General features: G+C 39.6%; 1 protein-coding gene across 3 annotated transcripts in view; it reads left to right on the forward strand.

The window, feature by feature from the left end:
- Positions 1–271: 271 nt before the first annotated feature.
- Positions 272–23375, forward strand: part of mef2cb (myocyte enhancer factor 2cb) — a 302892-nt gene continuing 279788 nt past the window's right edge. For all 3 annotated transcript variants that reach the window (XM_087999396.1, XM_087999410.1, XM_087999439.1), the window contains exon 1: positions 272–359. In XM_087999396.1, the coding sequence (XP_087855522.1) occupies positions 287–359 (73 nt within the window). In that variant the 5' untranslated portion in view covers positions 272–286. The remainder of the gene's footprint in view (positions 360–23375) is intronic.

Below are 23375 nucleotides of genomic sequence, written 5' to 3' on the forward strand. Positions count from 1 at the left end.
AAATGCTATGTGCTGTTTAAATATGTTGTTTGAAATAATGGCACTAAAATCCTGATTGCAGTAATGGTGTTGCTAAGAGCCATGGAAGATGCAGGGTTAACATTTTAATCACATAGGGCACAATTTTCAGCACATAAACATAAGGTGTGGCACCATTAACTGGCAGAATTGTGCAGCAATGTCAGTTATTTCCTGAAGGAAGGGAACATGTGAGAATTTAGATTATTTTGTCTAGCAGCTGCTGCCTGTACTGCAAAACTAGCACAGCAGCCGATGACAAGGGCATATGGAACTTGACACCTCTGTTGGCGTTGATCCAAAAGTACAGAATTTTTTCAAAGAAATGGCAACAACTAAAGGTATGTGTGTGTGTATCCTTGTGAGTATGTAAAAATATATTATACATGATATGTGCATAAGTATATACAAATAATATATGTTTTTCTCTAACAGAATAATGATGCAATCTAAGCAGACTAAACTTATTTAACGACTTAAACCTGAATCAAAATGCTTACATTTAATGGAAGATGATCCTTTTTAAAAAAGATACGAACTGGAGACAGAAAACAAATCATTAAGCATAACACAGTGAAATCTGGAGTTAAAGGCCTCAAAACCTAGGACTATGCAGGTCATCATTTGAGATGTTGATGATGTAATCATTTATTTATCATCTAATTTGATATAAACCAAGACTGTTTGGTAACTGAATGAATTAAACCAAAGTAATTTATTCTACTTCTTATCAAAAGTCAATCTTATTTATTTGCAATTTACTAATTTCAAAAATACATTGCCTCCATTTAATCTGTGGCGTAATTAGAACACATTTTGTCTGGCAATGAAAAATTCTTTGCCAACATAAGATTAATGATTGATGTTAAATGCAGTGTATTAAAGCAATTTATTCTCTATCATTTATGAATACTAACATCTAGTATAAAACTAAATCACAATAAACTGCAAAAACAAAGTTGATATACTTAAGTCTTTAACCAATATTTCGAATACATTTCATTTTTACTCTGCAGGTGGTCACATTTTTTATTACAGTTACATTCGAGTTCTCAATAATACAAGACTGATCAATTAAAAATTGCACGCTTATAAATGTTTCTGTAGCTTGGCACTACTTACACCCGTGGATTGGATATAATTGTAAGAATGAATTGAGTTGGTTATTTATAAAAATATTGCCATCAAGTATGTATTAATAATACTTTTAATGGAGAAATGTATTTTCTGTTTAATATGCCAATGAACATTTGGATAGTGATCTGGCCCAATATGTTTTACTTGAGGAGATGAACTAGAACTGACATCAGTTCCACAGGCAGCAGGTCAATGTCATTTTGCAAGAAGGCGTACGCTAATAGTCATATGTTCACATTGCAATCCAACAGAATTTACAATCCATAATTCTACCCTAATGCTTGTTTGGCAATGTCAGAACCAAAATGTTCCCTTCATACATTTTACCTCTCATTTTTCCACCTAATTCCTCCTCCAATATGTCCTTTCTTGGAAATTTTAAATCATAGGAAAATACAGTTTTATTATCATTAGACTGTTTACGTGGCTATTATTATGTCTGGATAATAATATGGCATCATACTATGTCCAGCTTTGTTCTTTTTTGATATCCACGCTCATGGACTTCCAGGAAATCTTCTTCAACAGCCACATAAAGGGACCTTGCAACAAGTTGTGAACTCAGGGATGTTCAGCTGATGTTAGGAAAGTTGCCATCAACAAAATAGACATTTACTTCCTGAGCGCGCAGAAGCTAGATGATATGCTGAATATTTCCAACATTTTCTCTTTTTATTACATAGAACAATTCTGCACAGATTACCTTGTATAGTCAATTTAGTAATGAAATTATTGAAATTTGAATTGAAAGGTATAGATCAAGTCTGGGGAGGATGGATTGTCTTCTTAGTTCAGTGGAGAGGATCTGTGAAATGTAGAAGATTCCATGGAGAAGGAAAAAACTTAAGGTAATCATTGTGAATCAGCTGTGAACTGAAATTGCCTCTAAATAACCTGCAAAATACAAAACTTGAGGGAAAAAAAACAGGTTTTCCTTAGATTTCAACGTAGGAAGAAAGGACAATTGAAAAATAACAAGAATAAATAACTGAATTATTATACTAAAATAAAATATTGTATGTGAGGTGACTGCATGATAACAGTGCATCCATTCTGCTTTACATCAAGGCAGGTGGCATTTCCCTTCAAAAAAGAAACTGATAAACACATGGAATGGATTTCAATATCCTTTGTTACAACATTGATTTGAGCCAAAGATGGAATGTATTTCATTAAAAGTCTAAAACAGATTTCAAAAATGTGATTAAAGCATAGCTTACCTTATCAGTTAATACCATCACAACATACATTACTTAAAATTTTTAATGGCATTCATTCACATTCTTACCCAAATATAGTAACCATAATTGTGCAGCTTAGCACCATGAAAAATAAATGCGAGGAAGCCTAAGGCATCAGTAATTTTCAGCATCAAAGTTTCAGTAAAATTTCTTAACTTGTTGTAAATGTTGTTATAGAAACCAGAGTTTTGTCTTAATTTTAGGATAAAATTTGAGAGCTGCTGCATTACAATCTTCACTTTGGTTTAACTGGCGCTTTATAGAAAACAGAAAATTAGCAAAACAGGAATAGGAGCAGACCATTCAGCCGATCAAGTCTGTTCAGCATTCAACATGATTATCGCTGATCCTCTACCTCAATGCCATAATCCCGTGTTCTCCCCACATCCCTTGACAACTACAGCTTCAAGAAATCTAGCTATATCATTCTTTAACATATTCAGTGTCCTGGCTTCCACCGCCTTTTGTGGCACTGAATTCCACAGATTCACTAACCTGAGTCTCAGTCTACAATGGCCTACGGAGTATTCTGAGACCCTAACCACTTCTTCCCTTGTCAAGGAAAATTATAGTTTTGGTTTGCACCCTGTCCAGTCTGTTAGAATCTTAGATGCTATATGAGTTCACATATTCTTCCAAACTCTAGTTGGCAAGAAGGAACTTTTCCCCTTGCTGGACGGAGCAATGACCATGCGGCATAGATTTAAGAGGAAGGAGGTTTAGAGAGGATATAAGGAAAAGAAAATTCATGCAAATGGTGGTTGAAATCTGAAATTCACTGCCTTTAAGGATGGTAGCGACAAAAACCCAAATAACAATGTAAGAAGTATTTAGACATGCACTTGTAAAGCCAAGGCATATAAGGCTAAGGGCTAACTGCTGGAAAATGGGACTGGAGTAATTAAGTGGCTTTCTCTGTGCAGTAGATCTTTATGACTATAGATCTTTCCTCATATAACAAGTTTGCCATATGACAGCTTTGATCTTTTGTTTAAGTCTCCATCAACATTTCACAATCTATGATCTCCCAAAGTGCTTTATAACTGGATTAATGTTAATGTACATTTATGTTTCTTGCACACACAAATGCAATAACTAATTTTGTGTACAGTAAATAATAAATGTACAATAGCTGGATCATTAATTTATACTGGTCGCAGAATGAATGTTATTGAAATATCTCCTTTCCTCCTCAACGCTTAGTGAATTCTTTACATCCATCTGAACATATAGGGGAATGGATTTTCATCAAGTCAGGTAGTCTCAGGTGCCTTTTAAAAATAGTGATCGGATACCTAAACCCATTCACAGAATTTATGACTTTTAGACATGCCTTTCAAGGGCATGGGTTAGTTTAGGCTGAGAACCCACACCTAGCACTCTAGACCTGGCTGGATCCATTATTTGGTTCACAGAAGCTCAAAAAGGTAAATTCAAAAGGTTTTTCTCATGCCCCCTGCCAGAATATGTCCCTTCTTCCACCTCATTTGGCCTATTATGTGCTCAAACAAGTTTTGGCTTATATATGGCCATTCACCCACTATACACTGTGTCGAAGCAATGAATCACATAGTGAAGGTTGTATGTGTGCAAAGAAAGCTTTTAAATGAATGATTCATTTATAACTTTCCACTGTGTTAAAAGTAACTCGATGAGTGTCAATCATATATTTTCTAATTAACGTCCTTAGAAATTTAAATCCAGGTTCCTGGCTCAAAGGTAGGGACACAACCCTTGCACTACAAGAGCCCATAAGTGTCAATCATCCATAATCTTCCAAGTTTAAATACCTGAAGTGGTAAAACATTTGAAACCAATTAGATAGAACAATACAGCACAGAACAGGCCCTTCGGCCCACGATGTTGTGCCGAACTTCTAACCTAGATTAACTACCCATCCATGTACCTATCCAAATGCCGCTTAAAGGTCGCCAATGATTCCGACTCTACCACTCCCACGGGCAGCGCATTCCATGCCCCCACCACTCTCTGGGTAAAGAACCCACCCCTGACATCTCCCCTATACCTTCCACCCTTCACCTTAAATTTATGTCCCCTTGTAACACTCTGTTGTACCCGGGGAAAAAGTTTCTGACTGTCTACTCTATCTAATCCTCTGATCATCTTATAAACCTCTATCAAGTCACCCCTCATCCTTCGCCGTTCCTACGAGAAAAGGCCGAGAACTCTCAACCTATCCTCGTACGACTTCCTCTCCATTCCAGGCAACATCCTGGTAAATCTTCTCTGCACCCTCTCCAAAGCTTCCACATCTTTCCTAAAGTGAGGCAACCAGAACTGCACACAGTACTCCAACTGTGGCCTAACCAAAGTCCTGTACAGCTGCAACATCACTTCACGACTCTTGAATTCAATCCCTCTGCTAATGAACGATAATACTCCATAGGCCTTCTTACAAACTCTATCCATCTGAGTGGCAACCTTCAAAGATCTATGTACATAGACCCCAAGATCCCTCTGTTCCTCCACCTGACTAAGAACCCTACCATTAACCCTGTATTCCGCATTCTTATTTGTTCTTCCAAAATGGACAACCTCAAACTTGGCAGGGTTGAACTCCATCTGCCACTCCTCAGCCCAGCTCTGCATCATATCTAAGTCTCTCTGCAGCCGACAACAGCCCTCCTCACTGTCCACAACTCCACCTATCTTCGTATCATCTGCAAATTTACTGACCCACCCTTCGACTCCCTCATCTAAGTCATTAATAAAAATTACAAACAGCAGAGGACCCAGAACTGATCCCTGCGGAACTCCACTTGTAACTGGGCTCCAGGCTGAATATTTACCATCTACCACCACTCTCTGCCTTCGACCGGTTAGCCAGTTTTCTATCCAATTGGCCAAATTTCCCTCTATCCCATGCCTCCTGACTTTCCGCATAAGCCTACCATGGGGAACCTTATCAAATGCCTTACTAAAATCCATGTACATTACATCCACTGCTCTACCCTCATCCACATGCTTGGTCACCTCCTCGAAGAATTCAATAAGACTTGTAAGGCAAGACCTACCCTTCACAAATCCGTGCTGGCTGTCCCTAATCAAGCAGTGTCTTTCCAGATACTCATAAATCCTATCCCTCAGTACCCTTTCCATTACTTTGCCTACCACAGAAGTAAGACTAACAGGCCTGTAATTCCCGGGGTTATCCCTATTCCCTTTTTTGAACAGGGGCACAACATTCGCTACTCTCCAGTCCCCTGGTACCATCCCCGTTGCCAGTGAAGACGAGAAGATCATTGCCAACGGTACTGCAATTTCCTCTCTTGCTTCCCACATAATCCTAGGATATATCCCGTCAGGCCCGGGGGACTTGTCTATCCTCAAGTTGTTCAAAATGTCCAACACATCTTCCTTCCTAACAGGTATCTCTTCTAGCTTACCAGTCCATTTCACACTCTCCTCTTCTACAATACGGTCCCTCTCGTTCGTAAATACTGAAGAGAAGTACTTGTTCAAGACCTCTCCTATCTCTTCCGACTCAATACACAGTCTCCCACTACTGTCCTTGATCGGACCTACCCTCGTTCTCGTCATTCTCAGGTTTCTCACATGCGCATAAAATGCCTTGGGGTTATCCTTGATCCTATCCGCCAACGATTTTTCATGCCTCTCTTAGTTCTCCTAATCCCTTTCTTCAGGTCCCTTCTGGCTATCCTGTATCCCTCCACTGCTCTGTCTGAATCCTGTTTCCTCAACCTTATGTAAGCCTCCTTCTTCCTCTTTACCAGACATTCAACCTCTCTCGTCAACCAAGGCTCCCTCACACGACCATTTCTTTCCTGCCTGATAGGTACATACATATCATGGACACGTCGTATCTGCTCTTTGAAAAAGTTCCACCTTTCCACCACATCCTTCCCTGACAGCCTATGCTCCCAACGTATGCTCCTCAAATCCTGCCTTACAGCATCGTAATTTCCCTTCCCCCAATTATAAAATCTACCTTGTTGTGCGCACCTATCTCTCTCCATAACCAAGGTGAAAGTCACAGAATTGTGGTCACCATCACCAAAATGTTCACCCACTAACAAGCCCACCACTTGTCCCGGTTCATTACCGAGTACCAAATCCAATATGGCCTCCCCTCTGGTTGGACAATCTACATACTGCGTTAGAAAAGCTTCCTGGACACACTGCACAAACACCGCCCCATCCAATCTACTTGATCTAAAGAGCTTCCAATCAATATTTGGGAAGTTGAAGTCGCCCATGACTACGACCCTGTGGCTTCTGCACCTTTCCAAAATCTGTTTCCCAATCTGTTTCTCCACATCTCTGCTGCTATTGGGGGGGCTATAGTAAACACCCAACAAGGTGACTGCACCTTTCCTATTTCTGACTTCAGCCCATACTACCTCCAGAGGCAGATCCCCCTCAAACTTCCTTTCTGCAGCCGTTATACCATTTCTAATTAGCAATGCCACCCCCCTCCTTTTTTCCCACCCTCCCTAATCTTACTGAAACACCTGTAACCAGGAACCTCCAACAGCCATTCCTGTCCCTCATCTATCCACGTTTCCGTGATGGCCACAACATCGTAGTCCCAGGTACCGATCCACGCCTAATTAATTTGTATAAATAACTGTAATGAAAAGAGTTCTTGTTGTGCAGTGATAGTGTCCCTGTTTCTGAGCCAGTCCAATTTGCTCTACAGGTGTACCCTAAGTGAACAGGTTGATGAGGGAAAATACCTAACCTGAAGAACTGCTGCAGTTCTGAGACTGAGATTATTGACCAAAAACAACAACTAACAATTGTGAAATAATTCTTGTGACACAGTGATAATGTCCCTTCCTTTGGGCCAGAAGGCCTTGGTTCAAGTTCCACTTGCTCAAGAATTGTGTCATAATGTAACTGGACAGGTTGATTTAAAACAAAAGCTAAAATAGAACATACAAATGAGCTTTATCAAAAAGGAAAAATTAACAATCTAAAATTAATGTGCATTCATTTGTACATCAAACGTTCCATACACTTCCCTTTAAAAGAACTGTGAAATTAAGAGCAAAAATCATACAACGAAAGCTGTCAAACAAGTAGGGTTCAGATGATTAAATACTCTAATCAATGTCTGCGCTCTCAGCTCAGAATATTGAATGTGATGGAAATTGTGGAACATATATTTCATTTCAATTATTGTAAATTGCAATTCTGGTCTTTGAATTAGAATCATAGAATCCCTATATTGTGGAAGCAGGCCATTCAGCCCATCAAGTCCACACTGACGCTGCAAAGAGCATCCCAGCCAGGCCCGCACCCTGTGACCTTACGTTTGCTATGGCTAATCCACTTAGTGTGCATCTCCCTGGACACTATGGGTAATTTAGCACAGCCAACCCACCTAACGTGCAAATCTTGGGAAACCAGAGCTCATGGAGGAAACTCACACAGCTAACTGCTGAGCTACCATGCTGCCCCTGTAATGGTTGGGTGTGAAGTTAATAATCAACTTGGAATTGTATTTGTAGCCATGGTGATTTATTTAATAAAAACTTTTGATGCCTGGCTTTAGAGTCAATGAATTTTGTTTATTTTAGATTATTTTGCATCCCAGTAAGGTAAATAAGGCTCAAGGTTTGTTTGAGAGTTCTGGAATTTGAAATTTTTTAAGCTTGAGGGAAACACCCTGAGCTGAGAGAGGGAAACATTTAGTTTTACTTTGACTTTGAATTGTCTGTAGTTATCTGAATTCTTTGGTGTAGGATAGTTGAACTGATGCATGGTCCCAATAAGAGAATAGAATTAGTCAATTAAGTTAACTTAGAATGAAGATTTGGAAATGCTGGTGTTGGACTGGGGTGTACAAAGTTAAAAATCACACAACACCAGGTTATAGTCCAACAGGTTTAATTGGAAGTACACTAGCTTTCGGAGCAACGTTGCTCTGAAAGCTAGTGTACTTCCAATTAAACCTGTTGGACTATAACCTGGTGTTGTGTGATTTTTAACTTAGAATGAAGAGTTAGTGTTAGTCCCAGTCCTGAAATGTTCTGATAAGACCCTTGAAAGCTTACCCAAATCTGAAATAAAAGTGAAAGACCATGGTTGCTGTATCTAAAACTAACACAAAATGCTGGAGAAACTCAACGAGTCTGGTAGTTTATGTGGAGAGAGAAACAGAAATAATCCTTTGTGTCTGACAGAGTATTCTGGAGAAATTCATCAGCTCTCGGTGTGGCAATAACTGTGAAGAGAGAAACAGAATTTATGTTTCAAGTCCAACGTGATTCTTCTTCAGAACTTAATCAATTCAGCTTGTATTAGTCTCACTTAAACTTGTTAGATGTAACATACATTCATTATCAGGCATCTATTTTCTGCAAACAACAAGGATATCATAGAATCATACAGCATAAAGGAGGCTGTTTGGCCCATTAAATCTGTACCATCAAAAATGCACTAGTCCCACTTTGCTGCACATGGCTTATAGCTTTGTTATGAAACGTCAAATGTATTTTTTAAGAGTTGTGAGATTACCCACCCTCAATATGATTATCAAATGGCCTCTTTCTGTACTGTAAAATTCTATGATTCTATGTTCAAACCTTGTGCATTTCTTGAATTATTTTGGAGTTTGTGGAATCTTTAGTTGCCTGTCATGTTTCCTGTGGCAAAATCTTGGCCAATCAGACTTCAGCTGCATATAAATTGTTACGATTGTTTGAAATCTGGCACTGCCCTCATAAGTACAAGCCAAAATGCTTCAGCAACATCCCTCTTTTCAGCAATGATGAACTTCTTATTTGGCAATGGTTTGAATGGGATGTTTTCCAATTTACTAAAGGAAGTAAGAGTTTAAATTGTGGAACTCGATCCATAGTTTTTCAGTTCTCTTTAGATGTGGGAATGGAGATAGAGCAGTTAATAATTATGAAAGATACAGTCCTGTTTGAAAGAGGAGAAAGGGATAAACACACCAACTAGAGGAAAGTCAGATAACGTTAGTAATGAGGAAACTTTTACAACTAATAATCTGGGACAAAATTATTTGGCATCTTGAAAAGTATGAGCTTATGTGTCAAAGTCAGCATGAATTTATTAAAGGAAAATCTTGTTTCCCTAACTTCATTGAGATCTTTGATGAAGTTACAATGAGAGTTAAGGAGAGTAGTATAGTTGATATTGTGTATATAGATTTTCAAAGGCATTCGACAAAACACAACATAGCAGGAGAAATAAATAGAGAAGTGGCACTCCATCCCCCAATCAGACTTAATATCTCCTGCCCATTCAGACATACCCTAAACAGTTTATCACTTACTTGACCGTCTCAGCTTCTTCCACCATAGCAACCTCCCACCTGGCACTTTACCTACCTGACACTCTACCCCGACCCCTCAACCTTACACTTATGTATGTATCCTTTCACAGAAGCTGAAAAAGTGTCTATCTGATCCTGGGCCTCAAATCCCAGAAAATGGCAACTGACTGCTATGAAAATTGGGACATGGTTTGCCTTCTCCCATTTCTCTTCCACTACAAGGGACCCAACAGATTTAAATTATAGCCTTGATTGGAACCTGCTGTCAAAAGTACAGAGCCCCTTCTAAATATGAGAAGGAGAAGTGAAGTGGCAGTCTGCATATAATTTCAACTCCTTTGAATTTCTACTAAAAACCATCCATTATGGATTGTAACCATAACCATTTGCAGGGAATTCTTCACATAGACTTCCCATACCAGGGCAGTTATTGCAAACTTATTTTTCCTCATTGTCTCATGGCATAAGGGCTTTGTGGGTTGGGACAGCATTTATTGCTCATTTGTATTTGCCCTTATAAGGTGGTGATGAGCTGCCTTCTTGAGCTGTTGCAGTTTGTTTGGTATAGGTGCACCCACAATATCTATAGGGAGGGAGCTCCAGTATTTTAACCAAGTTATGATGATGAGTACTTTGGAGGGGAACTTGCAGGTGGTGGAGTTCGCATTTATCTGTAGCCTTTGTTCTTTTAGATGTTACTAGTTTTGATTTGGAAGATGTTGCAAAGGAGCTTTGGTGAACTTCTGCAGTGCATCTTGGAGATGGCACATACTGCTACTATTGAGTGTTGTTGAAGGAGGGAGTAAATGTTTTTGGATGAAATATCAATGAAGCAGGCTGTTTTGTTCTTGATGGTGTCAAGCTTCTTCAGTGTTGTTGGAGCTGCACATCTCCAGGCCAGTGGTGAGTGTTTCCTCGCATTTCTGACCTGTGCCTTGTAGATGGCAGACAGGCTTTGAGGAGTCAAAAGCTGTGGGATTACTAGCCTCTGACCTGCTTTTGTAACCATTCCATTTATATGTCTAGACTAGTTGAGTTCAATTTATGGTCAGTGGTAACTTCAAGGATATTGATAGTGGAAGATTCAATAATACTAATTCCATTGAATGTCTAGGGTAATGGTTAGATTCTATCCTTTGGAAAAAATCATTGCCCTGCACTTGTGTTGCATAAATATTACTTACTAACTGTCATCCCAATTGTTCTGGATATTGTCCATATTTTGCTGCATTTCAAGTCTTGTTTCAGTATATGCAGAGTCACAAATATTGCTAAAATTTGGGCAATTATCAGAGAGCATCCCAACTTTTGACCTTATGATGCAGGGAAGGATGTTGATGAATGAATTGAGATGGTTGTGCTGAGGATACTATCCTAAAGAACTCCTGCAATGGTGTCCTTGTACTGAGATGACTGACCTCCAACAACCACAGCATTTGCCTTTGTGCTAGGTATGATTCCAACCAGCAGAGAGGTTTCCCCAAGTTCCTATTTAATCTAGTTTTGCTGGGGGTCCTTGATGCCATGGGCAGTAACTTTTACCTCACCTCACTCTGTCATGATGATATAAAGCATAAAGTTTAATCTTTAAACCACATCAACTAACATAAGAAAACATTGGACTTTGTATTGACAGAAAAATGATAAATTTGAACATGGAATACTTTAAAATAACTGTTAAAGTCACCTGACCTGAAAATAGCCAAGTTGAATAGGAACTTGCCACGTCTAAATAATATTACTGATGCTCTCTAACACATCCTGAAAAGGCTACCTAAGGGTTTTGTGGACATTAAAATTTACCATCTGGAACGTATGATTACATCTCCAAATATCCCTGGAATGGGCCAACTTGATTACAAGTATTGCTGGAACAAAGACTTAAATTCACAACTCATGATGGAAAAAGGAGTATTGAAACTCCCTATCTATGTCAAAACATAACAGTGTAACATAAAATTGAACTGGTAAAGCTCCGACAGGTATTTGCAAAGGAAATGTTGGGCTAGGCGATATGGCAGTACACTGGTAAACTATTTCAAGATGCGTGCTAACTGGGGAATTCCCCCATATCACATTGTCACCTGCCATATCCAACAGTTCAGTAGAATATATGTGTAGATTATCAAATCAATTATCTTTAAGTGTTGAGCAAAGAAACAAACTTTTCACATTGTATGACTGCATTTTATACAAACCAATGGAGAAAGGTCTACTATTGCTATCACAACTTATACTAATGTGGTGAGTCTAAATTATCTTACCCAGCAACCAATTGTCTAATCATTCTGAAATGTAGGGCATTCTTCATCAAAGGCATTGAGACTGAAAGAAATACATGACAAGTGAATAGATAGACAACTGGACTGAAGTGTGAATTGGAAATATAAAGACAAATATTTGGATACCAGCAAAGTTTGCTTGAATATGCAATCAATGCAGGTCATACAGAATCCTTATGAATGATGGTGCTTCACCGTGCTGGAACAGAAGCAGGCCCAGAACAATGTATGTCACAAAAGTCGCATACAAGGAAAGTGATTAGGAACACTGATGATGATGATTGTGCAATGATGTTGACTGATAGAAACTAGCTTCTGGATCAGTGGTGCTGGAAGAGCACAGCAATTCAGGCAGCATCCGATGAGCAGCAAAATCGACGTTTCGGGCAAAAGCCCTTCATCAGGAAGGGCTTTTGCCCGAAACGTCGATTTTGCTGCTCGTCGGATGCTGCCTGAATTGCTGTGCTCTTCCAGCACCACTGATCCAGAATCTGGTTTCCAGCATCTGCAGTCATTGTTTTTACCTGATAGAAACTAGCAGCAAGACAACCAAGTTATACGCCATACAATTTTGTCACGGCAGACGCTGCAAGACATGTCAGAGTGTCGACATGAATACCACCATTACACATGGGAACACTACCCACCATGAACGTGGCAGGTACTTATGTGACTCGGCCAATGTAGTCTATCTCATACGCTGCAGGCAAGGATGCCCTGAGGCATGGTACATTGGTGAGACTGAGCAGAAGCTATGGCAACAGATGAATGGACACCACACAATAATTAACAGACAGGAATGTTCCATGCCAGTCAGAGAACACTTCAGCAGTCTGGGACATTTGACCTCGGACCTTTGGGTGACCATCCTCCAAGGCGGACTTCGGGACAGGCAACAATGAAAAGCAGGAGAAAGTGAGGTCTGCAGATGCTGGAGATCAGAGCTGGAAATGTGTTGCTGGAAAAGCGCAGCAGGTCAGGCAGCATCCAGGGAACAGGAGAATCGACGGAAGGGCTTATGCCCGAAACGTCGATTCTCCTGTTCCCTGGATGCTGCCTGACCTGCTGCGCTTTTCCAGCAACACATTTACAACAATGAAAAACAGCCAAGCAGAGGCTGATAGTCAAGTTTGGTACCCATGGGGTTGGGCTTCAACAGGGACCTTGGGTTCATGTCACACTACAGGTGACCTCATTGCACTACACACACACACAAAGACCCTCTCTCATGCACAAGCTCTCTCTCATACACTCATACATACACTCCCACATCACACATACCCTCTCTCAGACTTATACCCCTTTACACTCACACTCACACACATACACATACACGTACTCAATTCTCTCACAGACACTCCTACCCCACTCCCACACACACACACACATAAGTTTGTGGGGTGAATTTGTACTTACAGAATTACATTTTATTTTCTCAAAAAACTGCGTGAATCCATGTAAGATTCCTTTTTTAGATTAGAATCAGTCTGAACACTGAAGCACAGACAGTCTCACACAGAGCACTTCACATCTTCAATTCATTATCTGGGCCAACATGGCACCTATTGTTAAAGTTCACTTGAGAATTTAACTTTAAACATTTCTGGGATTTACATATGAAAGAACTGAAACCAACATGCCCATTCTAAAAGATGAGAGACTTAACAAACAATCCAGGTCTTTTTCAATATATAGTTTCAGTTACATCACACTGTACAATTTTGCTATAAATTCTGTGTCCTACAATATTATACTCCACAACCACATGATGAAGGAGCAGCGCTCAGAAAGCTAGTGCTTCCAAATAAACCTGTTGAACTATAATCTGGTGTTGTGTGATTTTTAACTTTAAAGTTATCAAACAAGTGTAACAGAGAACAAAGCCTACTTCCCAGATGGATTTTTGATCACCAGATCAGCATGAGTTGTCAAATCTCCAAAATAGTATGTTAAAGTTTTAACAGTTATTCTTCTCAACTCTGTTTTACCTGTTTGTACAATTATCAAACTGACAACATGTGCCTATATATAACAATTTATATCTGTTTGGAAAAGGAGGGACATTATGGTATATTTCACAATCAGTATGTCAATATAACTTTAAGAAACTTTCTTGTGATATCATCATGGTTTCATACCATGTTAACTGAAAACACATTGTATTTTAACCTGGATCACCTGAAGCCTGACACTATGTTGGAAGCAAGGTATTTTCTTGTAAACTAATAGCTTAATATTGTTCCAAATACTTATGTGTCCAATGAATATAATATGTGTACTTAATTGTAGTAAACGTCTGTTGGATTCTTCAATAACTCAATGTCCATTCCCGAATCTTATGTTACAGGAGATAACATATATATTCCCCATGTGTTGGAAGTAACCTCACAATGTCCCCATTGTGCACCATCTACCACATTATAATCTTCCTCTTGTGAGAAGTCTTGATTGTAAACTTGTTTTTTGTGACAGAAAACAGTAACATCCAGTAACATTAAGAAGGAGGGCTCTTAACAATATAAGGACTTGCTCTCTCTCTCCCTCTCTGTCTCTCTCTCTCTCTCTCTCTCTGGAAGTGGCATGCCTAATTCAGCAAAAGATGAACATCCATTGTAGAACCAAGATTTTGTAAAACATGCAAATCTACCCCAATCAAATACAACCAGGCCAACCCCAAAACAGCACCAGAACCTCAAGACCAATATCAGAAATGAAATTCCTTCATCTAACTTTTAAAAGTTCCACCTCCTCACATTCTTTGCTTTGCTCTGTTTGTGTATCTGTTAGTGTATATGCATACTGTGGAATTGAGGATGGGTTTTTATCCTTCTAAAAGGTTTAATATCTGGCTTGAGTGAATTTAATCACTTTGTTTTGAGCAACTAAAAGGGAGCTGTTTAGCACACACTTCATAGCGTTAACTATACCCTCAGATTATGGAAAAATCCCAAAGGATTGGAAAACTGCCAATATAATACTTCCATTTAAAAGAGGAAGGAGAGAAAAACAAGTAACTATATGCTAGTAGGCTTAAAATCTGTTATTGGGAAAATGTTAAAATCTATTATAAAGGATGTAATAGCAGAGCGTTTATAAATTTAGAAATATGATCAAGCAGAGTCAGCCCAACAAATCTACTAGAATTATTTGAAGAGGTAAGAGACAGGATCAATCTGATAAAGTAGTGCATGTAATATATTTGGATTATCAGAAGACACTTGATAAAGTACCACACATTAGGCACCTAAAATGATCAGACTCCATGGTGTTGGAGTTCATGTATTTGCCTGGACGGAGGATTGACTAAGTTATACAAGCAGAGAGTTAGGATAAGGGAGGCATTTTCAGGATGGCAATCTGCAGTTAGTGGGATGTCACAGGATTCAGTGCTGGGACCACAATTATTTGCTGTATATTTTAGTGAAGTGGATGAGGAAAGTGAATGGTCTTTAGCCAACTTTGCAGATGAAACAAAAATTGTTAGTCAGGCAAGTAGTGAGAATGATACAAAGAGCCTGCAGAGTGATATATATATAGATTAAGTGAGTAGGCAAAAATTTAGCAGATGGAATATAATATAGGGAAATGTGAAGATTTGGCAGCAAGAATAGAGGGGCTGAATAGAGGCTGCAGAAAGCTATAGAAGTGAGAAATTTGGGAGTCTTTCTGCATTAATCACGAAGACCCAGCCTCCAGGTTCAGCAGCTAATAACAAAAGCCAACATTTATTGCCCATCCTTAGATGCCCTTAAGAAGGTGGTGGTGAGCTGCCTTCTTGAAATGCTGCAGTCCATGACCCACAATGCCATGAGGGAAATAATTCCAATCTTTTGACCCAATAACTCTGAATCAACAGCATTATATTTTTATGTCAGGGTGGTGAGTGGCTTGGAGAAGTTGCATGTGGTAGTGTTCCCATATTTTGCTACCCTTATTCATCTGGATGGAAATGGTTATAGGCTTGGAGGGTGCTGTCTCAGGATCTTTGGTGAATTCCTGCAGTGCATCTTGTAGATAGCATACATTGCTGCTACTGAGTGTCAGTGGTGGAGGAAATGAATGTTTGAGGATGTGCAGCCAATCAAACAGGTTGCTTAACCCTGAATGATGTCAAACTTCTCAAGTGTTGTTGGAGCTGCACCAATTCAGGCAACTGGAGAGTATTCCATCATACTCCTGACTTGTGTCTTGCAGTTAGTGAACAGGCTTTGGGAAGTCAGGAGGTGAGTTACCTCCTGCAGCATTCCTAGCCCCTGACCAATTCTTGCCACCATTATATTTGTATGGCGATTCCAATTGAGCTTCTGGTCAATGGTAACCCACAGGATGTTGGTGGTAGATATTTCAATGATGGTAATGCCATTGAATGGCAAGTGATTATCTCTGATTTCAGATGGTCAATGCCTAGTATTCAAATGCTGCAAATGTTACTTGCTGTTTCTCTGCCCAATGCTCCTGGGATATTGTCCTGGTCTTGTTGCGTTTGAATACAGACTGTTTCAGTATCTGAGGTGTTATACATGGTGTTGAAAATCTTACAATCATCAGTGAACATCTCCACTTCTGAGCTTATGTTGTAGGGAAGGTCATGATGAAGCAGCTGAAGATAGTTGGGCCTCGGACACCATCTTCAACTTCTTCATCAATGATCTTCCTTCTGTAGAATTCTTTATAACAGAGAGCTGCCAAGATTGTGTCGTTAAGTATATTCAAGGCTGAGATAGACTGGTTTTTATTTAGTAATCAAGGGTTATGGGAAAGGAGTTAAGGATTATTAGATCAGTCATGATTTCATTGAATGGTGGCGCAGACTTGATGGGCTGAATGGCCTACTTCTCCTTTTTTATGGTAAGATATTGCCAAGTATTTATTGAATTGAAACTTAGAATTATTTTAAAAATTGTGACTCAGTCCTACTTTTCTCAAGAGTGGAAAGAGAAGAATTTATTCATCCTTCCAGCCCTGGTTGTAGTTACTATTATTGCGTAAAATTCCTGGATTGCCTTTTCCAACAATCCAGTGAGTACACCTCACCCCTTCACTCCACTAAACTACCCACCCCAATCTCCATGAACTGCAGTGATTTCTCTGTAGGAACTGGCATGGTCTTGGTTCTATTGACCTCTCTCAGTGTCATAAATTACACTGTAACTATGTTGGAGTTCACAAATTAAGAATGATTACATCAGGGATTCAGATGAAAAACACCAGGATATCATTGACTATTTCCCTAAATTCATGATAATATGATCCCAGCAGATTCATGCCAGAATGACAATTTGTAAAGTCTCCTTTCGGATGTCAGATCAAAAACACCTTAGTCTCAAAAGGTGATTGTCATAGCAGTTCAATTGCCTTAATTACAAGACTATAATCATACTGACACTGATGGACAATATTTTCTCTGCGCAGGTTTAACGTTGCACAATGAAACTGATCTGGAAGTGAAATTAAACTAAAATTTCACTTGGATGGGTAGAAAATTGAAAATGCTCAGACTATATTTTGAAACAGTAGTGATGGGGCTGTGTGGTCTGAGGCTGTACTCCAGTACATACTTATGCTTTTATATCATGTGTTTAGAACATCTTATCAGTAATTTATTCCAGAATTAGAATTTTAAAGTTCTCTACTGGTATGGATATTTGTAATCAAATGATCAAAACAACTAAGACTGAAACATCTCTAACCAGAAGTTTATAGCATAGTTGGTGAGCTCAGCAGTATTCTTGAAATTATTTTGACCTTACAGACTACAATAAAGAAAGACTAATTGAAAAAGAACAAGTGAGCAAATGGCCATTGCTGGTGGAAATAAAAACACAGATTCTGAAGTCTTTCGTGTTTACATAGCAGCTTGACTCTCAGCAGCAGGTCATATCCAGGGAAACTAGAGCTGTTTGAAATATCATGCAGAGCCCGCAAATGTTGGAATGCGCTTTGTGCTGCCAGGAGTGCCCCACATGTTCTGGATCAGCCAGCAATCGTGAGGCCTTGATGAATTTCATACATTTCTGAGCATGGTGTTTGGCCCAAGTCTGGTTCTGTGCAAGGGGAACAGAACAAGCACAGTCTGCATATTTCACCCCGAGCTCATACAACCACTGTGCGGAATCTATCTGAAGCATGCTGCATTATTAAGTACTTGCAAGAAATTAAATTCAATCTTGGACATAAGAGCCAAACTGGATACTTTACAAATGTTCTTAACATTTCTGCTATAGATTTGCTTTTCATTATTTAAAGATGCTTTCACCACAAGAAGATCATTTTTAATATATAAACATCACAGTGGATACAAAACCCTTTCCAAAATATTCCTATTTTTCCTAATATTCTGGCTTCTATTACACAAGTCTGTAATGTGTATTTTCTAAGCTGTCTAAAAACTGTAAAATTGGTCAATAATTAGAGATTTGTAAACCAGGCACAGCCGCTGATATGAAGTTGTTTGAGCTTTGTGTTAATGCAACTGGTGTGCATTATGATTCATACATAAATTCAATGGATTAGAGTTAACTTGTGGTGTGAGATCACTCAAGTCTTATAATTCAGTCAACTCAAAAACAGGCAGTTATTTCAAAGTTAAAGAATCTGATAAAAGTGTTTAAACTTAAAAGATTTTTCATTTTAATGTGTGCATAAAACCAATGAGGTATTGAAATCATTAACATTAACATGTAACTATCAATTGACTTTGAGTACACAGAGCTCCATTGATATTGTTCACCCTGACTATGGAAAACTGCTCAGTTGACAATCAAACTCTAATGCAGAGGTCTCTCACCAAACAAAACGGAATCTATGATATAATGGTATTTTTAATATTTCTCAGATAAATAGTTTGGGATCACTCAAAGTCAGCAAGTTAACTAAGCCAGCTGGGATGCACCCTCAATTGTGGAAGGAAACAATGGTAAAGATAATTAATTTCTAATTGCTATCTTTAATTTGTGAGGATAAGATAATTTGAAATATTTCACTTGATTCAATAAAAGGAAGAGCGATAAGCTTGCTACTGTCAGTGGAAGAAAACTTCAGGACACTGTTGTCAAAAACTAATTCTCTTTTGAAGATACATGAGTTAATAAAGGTACAGTCTGCATGAATTCATTAAAAACAAGTCATGTTTACTAACCTAAATAAACTCTTTGAAGAAATGATAGAGAGGTTCGATAAATGTAACAAAGGAGTTATGGTACTGTACATATGTGCAGTGGAATTTGCTCCTCCCAGATGTGGAAGGAGTAATGGCAAGCCAGATGACTAAATAGGCTGAAAATAAAAAAAGTTAGATACTTGACATTGAGTAAACGTTGCCCAATTTACCTTTCAAGTTTTAATTGGCAATTGTCGTCTTCCCCTTGAGTGGCAACTAGCTTATTTCCATGCATTTGCATCTCATTATTAGCCCAGCTTGCCTTGTTAAAATTGCACTTTCAATTTTCCGCTCCTTTTGTGAAAATGCAGCAGAGTTAAAACAGAGCGGGTGCCTGGCAACTTTTCTCCTCAGCATCTATTGCAGCTCTTTGAATACCTGTGCTAGCTATGCATCTTCACTTTACATGCAGGCACTTTTTTCTACACATCTCTGCATGGTCCATGGCTAGGAGTCTGCACTACCCTTCATCCATTTTACTCGTGCATTGGCAAACTGTGAGCCACATCACATCATCATGATTGCTCTCCTACCAATTCAGCCGTCACTTTACAATTTCAACCATCTCCTCTGGAGCTAGGACTTGCATGCTTTTGTGAAGTTGCTTTGCATGCAGGGACAGCCAGGATCTGGACAGGAGGCTTTTGTACTGTGGGGCTGGAAAAGCACAGCAGGTCAGGCAGCATCTGAGGAGCAGGAGAATCAACTTTTCAGGCATAAGTTCTTCACCAGGAATAAGCCCCTGATGAAACATCAATTCTCCCACTCCTTGGATGCTGCTTGACCTGCTGTCCTTTTCTAGCACCACACTCTCGACTCTGATCTCCAGCATCTGGAGTCCTCACTTACCCCTAGGCTTTTGTACTGACATGGACACAGGCATCTTATTGCTACTAGCTTGCATTCTTATCCCATACTGATTTTCATAGAACCATCATCATCATCATCATCATAGAATCCCGACAGTGTGGAAGCAGGCCGTTCAGCCCATCAAGTCCATACCGTGGAGTCATATGTAGATAGGATAGTGAAGGCATTTGGTATGCTTTCCTTTATCGGTCAGAGTATTGAGTACAAGAGTTGAGAGGTCATATTGCGGCTGTACAGGACATTGGTTAGGCCACTGTCGAAATATTACGTGCAATTCTAGTCTCCTTACTATCGGAAAGATGTTGTGAAACTTGAAAGGGTTCAGAAAAGATTTACAAGGATGTTGCCAGGGTTGGAGGATTTGAGCTATAGAGAGAGGTTGAATAGGGTAGGGCTGTTTTCCCTGGAGCGTCAGAGGCTGAGGATGACCTTATAGAGGTTTATAAAATCATGGATAGGATAAATAGACAAAAGTCTTTTCCCTGGGGTGGGGGAGTCCAGAACTAGAGGGCATAGGTTTGGGGTGAGAGGGGAAAGATATAAAAGACACCTAAGGGGCAACGTTTTCACTCAGAAGGTGGTATATGTATGGAATGAGCTGCCAGAGGAAGTGGTGGAGGCTGGTACAATTGCAACATTTAAAAGGTATCTGGATGGGTATATGAATAGGAAGGGTTTGGAGGGAAATGGTCCAGGTGCTGGCATGTGGGACTAGATTGGGTTGGGATATCTGGTCAGCATGGACGAGTTGGATTGAAGGGTCTGTTTCCGTGCTGTACATCTCTATGATTTTATGACCCTCGGAAGAGCATCCCATTGACCCCCCTAAATCTATCCTGTAGCTCTGCATTTACCATTGTTAATCCACCTAGCCTGCACATCCCTGGACACTATGGCAATTTAACATGACCAATCCACCTAACCTGCACATCTTTGGACTTTAGCGTTGACTTGGAGACATCCAACTACAGTGTGTGGCATTGCTTTTTGAATGCACGTGTCTTCAACATTGAATTACACGCTGACAGCATCTTTGTTTTAGCTTCATAACACAGAGGATGGGGCAGGTAGCTCATATTGGAAAGAAGCACTATAGGGATAGCCATCCCAGCTGGCTTAGTTAATTTGTTGACTTTGGGTGATCCCAAACTATGTATCTGAGAAATATTAAAAATACCATTATATTATAGATTCCAGTTTGAGACCAATATCTGTTTGGTGAGAGATCTCTGCATGACAGTTTCATTGTTGACTGTGCAGTTTTTCTACAGCCAGGGTGAACAATATCAATGGAGCTCTGCATACGAGAAGTCAATTGTTAGTTACATGTTAATGTTAACGAGTTCAATACTTCATTGGTTTTATACACACTGAGTCTTGGAGGGAATAGACACAATGAGAAGGGGCAATTGCCAATAGTATGTTGGAACCTCATAGTTAACAGAAGAGGACTGGAGGGTCATTGTCAAAGGAGGGTGGTTCAGGTAGGTTACAGTTATTCTAGCCTCAATGTGGGAAGAGGTAGTGCCAACATGGTCTGGGAATCTAAAGAGCCTTGGCTCTGGGAGTAAAGTGGGCACATTAACGGTGATATAAGGGGGTTCAACCAAAATGGAAGAAGCAGCACCAGAAAAGGGAACATGAAAAGTGAGGGGAAATTGGTCATGGGCAGAGCATGCAAGTCACTCCTAGGAAGATGCAATTGAGACCTTGCCGTATAGAATTGAAAATAAACTGTGCAGCATCCTAAAATGGCCACTTGCAAAGTGCATGAAGTAAGTTACTTCTTTATTCATCAGAATAATGAATTTGCTTTAGAAGCCATCCTGGGCCAATAGCAGCAATTATGCCTTTTTTTAAATGTATATACATCTGGAAGTGCTACCACATACAACTAAATGGCTTTTCCCATCACCAAATCACCTGTGGCAATTTTCCACCACCATTACTATCGCTAAATCACCATTACTATCATGTTCTCTTATTGATTAATCTACATGCAAAACCCATTAAATGCAAGGCTAACTACCAAAGGCGAGGGAGAGGTAGGTAGTTCCCACCTCTCTCTGAAGGTATCAAAAGTAATCATGCATTCATTCGTCCAATAAAACCACCCACTTGCCTTCAATTTACAATTGTTTGGATGGTCAGTAAGAATGCAGAATTGAAATTATGGTCTCAAGCAATCATGAACATTGCATTTTGCATAATGATAGTCTCTTTGTCGTGTGAGTTCAACAATTTTAATGATAACAAGGAACTTGAAAATATCGCCTGAAGTTCCTATTTGTCAGCCATATTCTATGGCATGTGCTAGAAGGCAACACATTGTAGCTGTCATGTTCTCACAGTGAAATGTAGGTATGAAAGGACATGGGTCGGGTTCTTGTGATGCGGTGGAAGTATTCCAGTCTCTGGGCCAGAAGACCCAGGTTACTCCAGAGGCATCTAATAATATCTCTGAACTGGTCAATTAGAAATATCAGAAAGGACATGGACTATGATTTGAAAGGAGCCTTTGCTTTTTTAAGACATTGACAGTTTCAAGGTGGCTTATGAACAAAAATCTGTAGAACATACACATTGGCTGGCAACTGTGTCATCTGAAATGGTCAAATTATTAAATCGCTTTATTGATGCATAACAATACCGTCCTTGGGAAGCCTCTATGCCACTCTGTGTGACAGCATAATATTATGCTTAATTGTTATGGATGCAAGGGATCAGGAATTCTCTCAATGAAATAGCATTATCTTTCTGATAATCTCCACAGATTATCTGCTCATGGAAGTCACATGGAGAAAGTCTTCATTGGAGTCGTGGTGGCCTTGATAAAACTCAGAAGACAATGCAGAGGGAGACAGTGATTAGAAAATCTTTAAAAGCCCAGCATTAATGATAACCTTAAATGGTTGCTGCACTGAGTCGAGAGGGAGAAGCTGCAGGACTAAATCCATTAAGGAGAATCAGGAAGCAGACAAATGAGGAGACTCACAATTCATAGGCCTCATGTAATTTTCTTTCACTGTTTGAAAGACGGGGCTGGTAATGAGTAATGATGTCCAACCCCATCATCTCTGATCTACCTCACCTGCTGGACAATGATTAGCACTCACAAGGATTGGGTGGCAAGTCCATATGGTGGATGCCAAGGTTGCAGCTGCCCTGATGACATGTGTGATGTCTCCTAAACCTCAACTCACAAGTGCGTTCCGGATGTTGCTAATGTGTTTATCCTCATCAGACAGCCCTTTGTACCCTTACCTGTGATGAGAAGAGTCAAGCAGTTCAGGCACTGAGATTCTCCACTATCACTGGCATCCCCCACGAGCTGGGCACCATTGACTGCACTCAGGTTGTTTTTCGAGCTCGCTATCACC

Source organism: Chiloscyllium plagiosum, unplaced genomic scaffold (assembly GCF_037043375.1).
Source record: "Chiloscyllium plagiosum isolate Xiang-an unplaced genomic scaffold, Cpla_swu_hap1 HiC_scaffold_2, whole genome shotgun sequence".
NCBI classification, from domain to species: Eukaryota; Metazoa; Chordata; class Chondrichthyes; order Orectolobiformes; family Hemiscylliidae; genus Chiloscyllium; species Chiloscyllium plagiosum.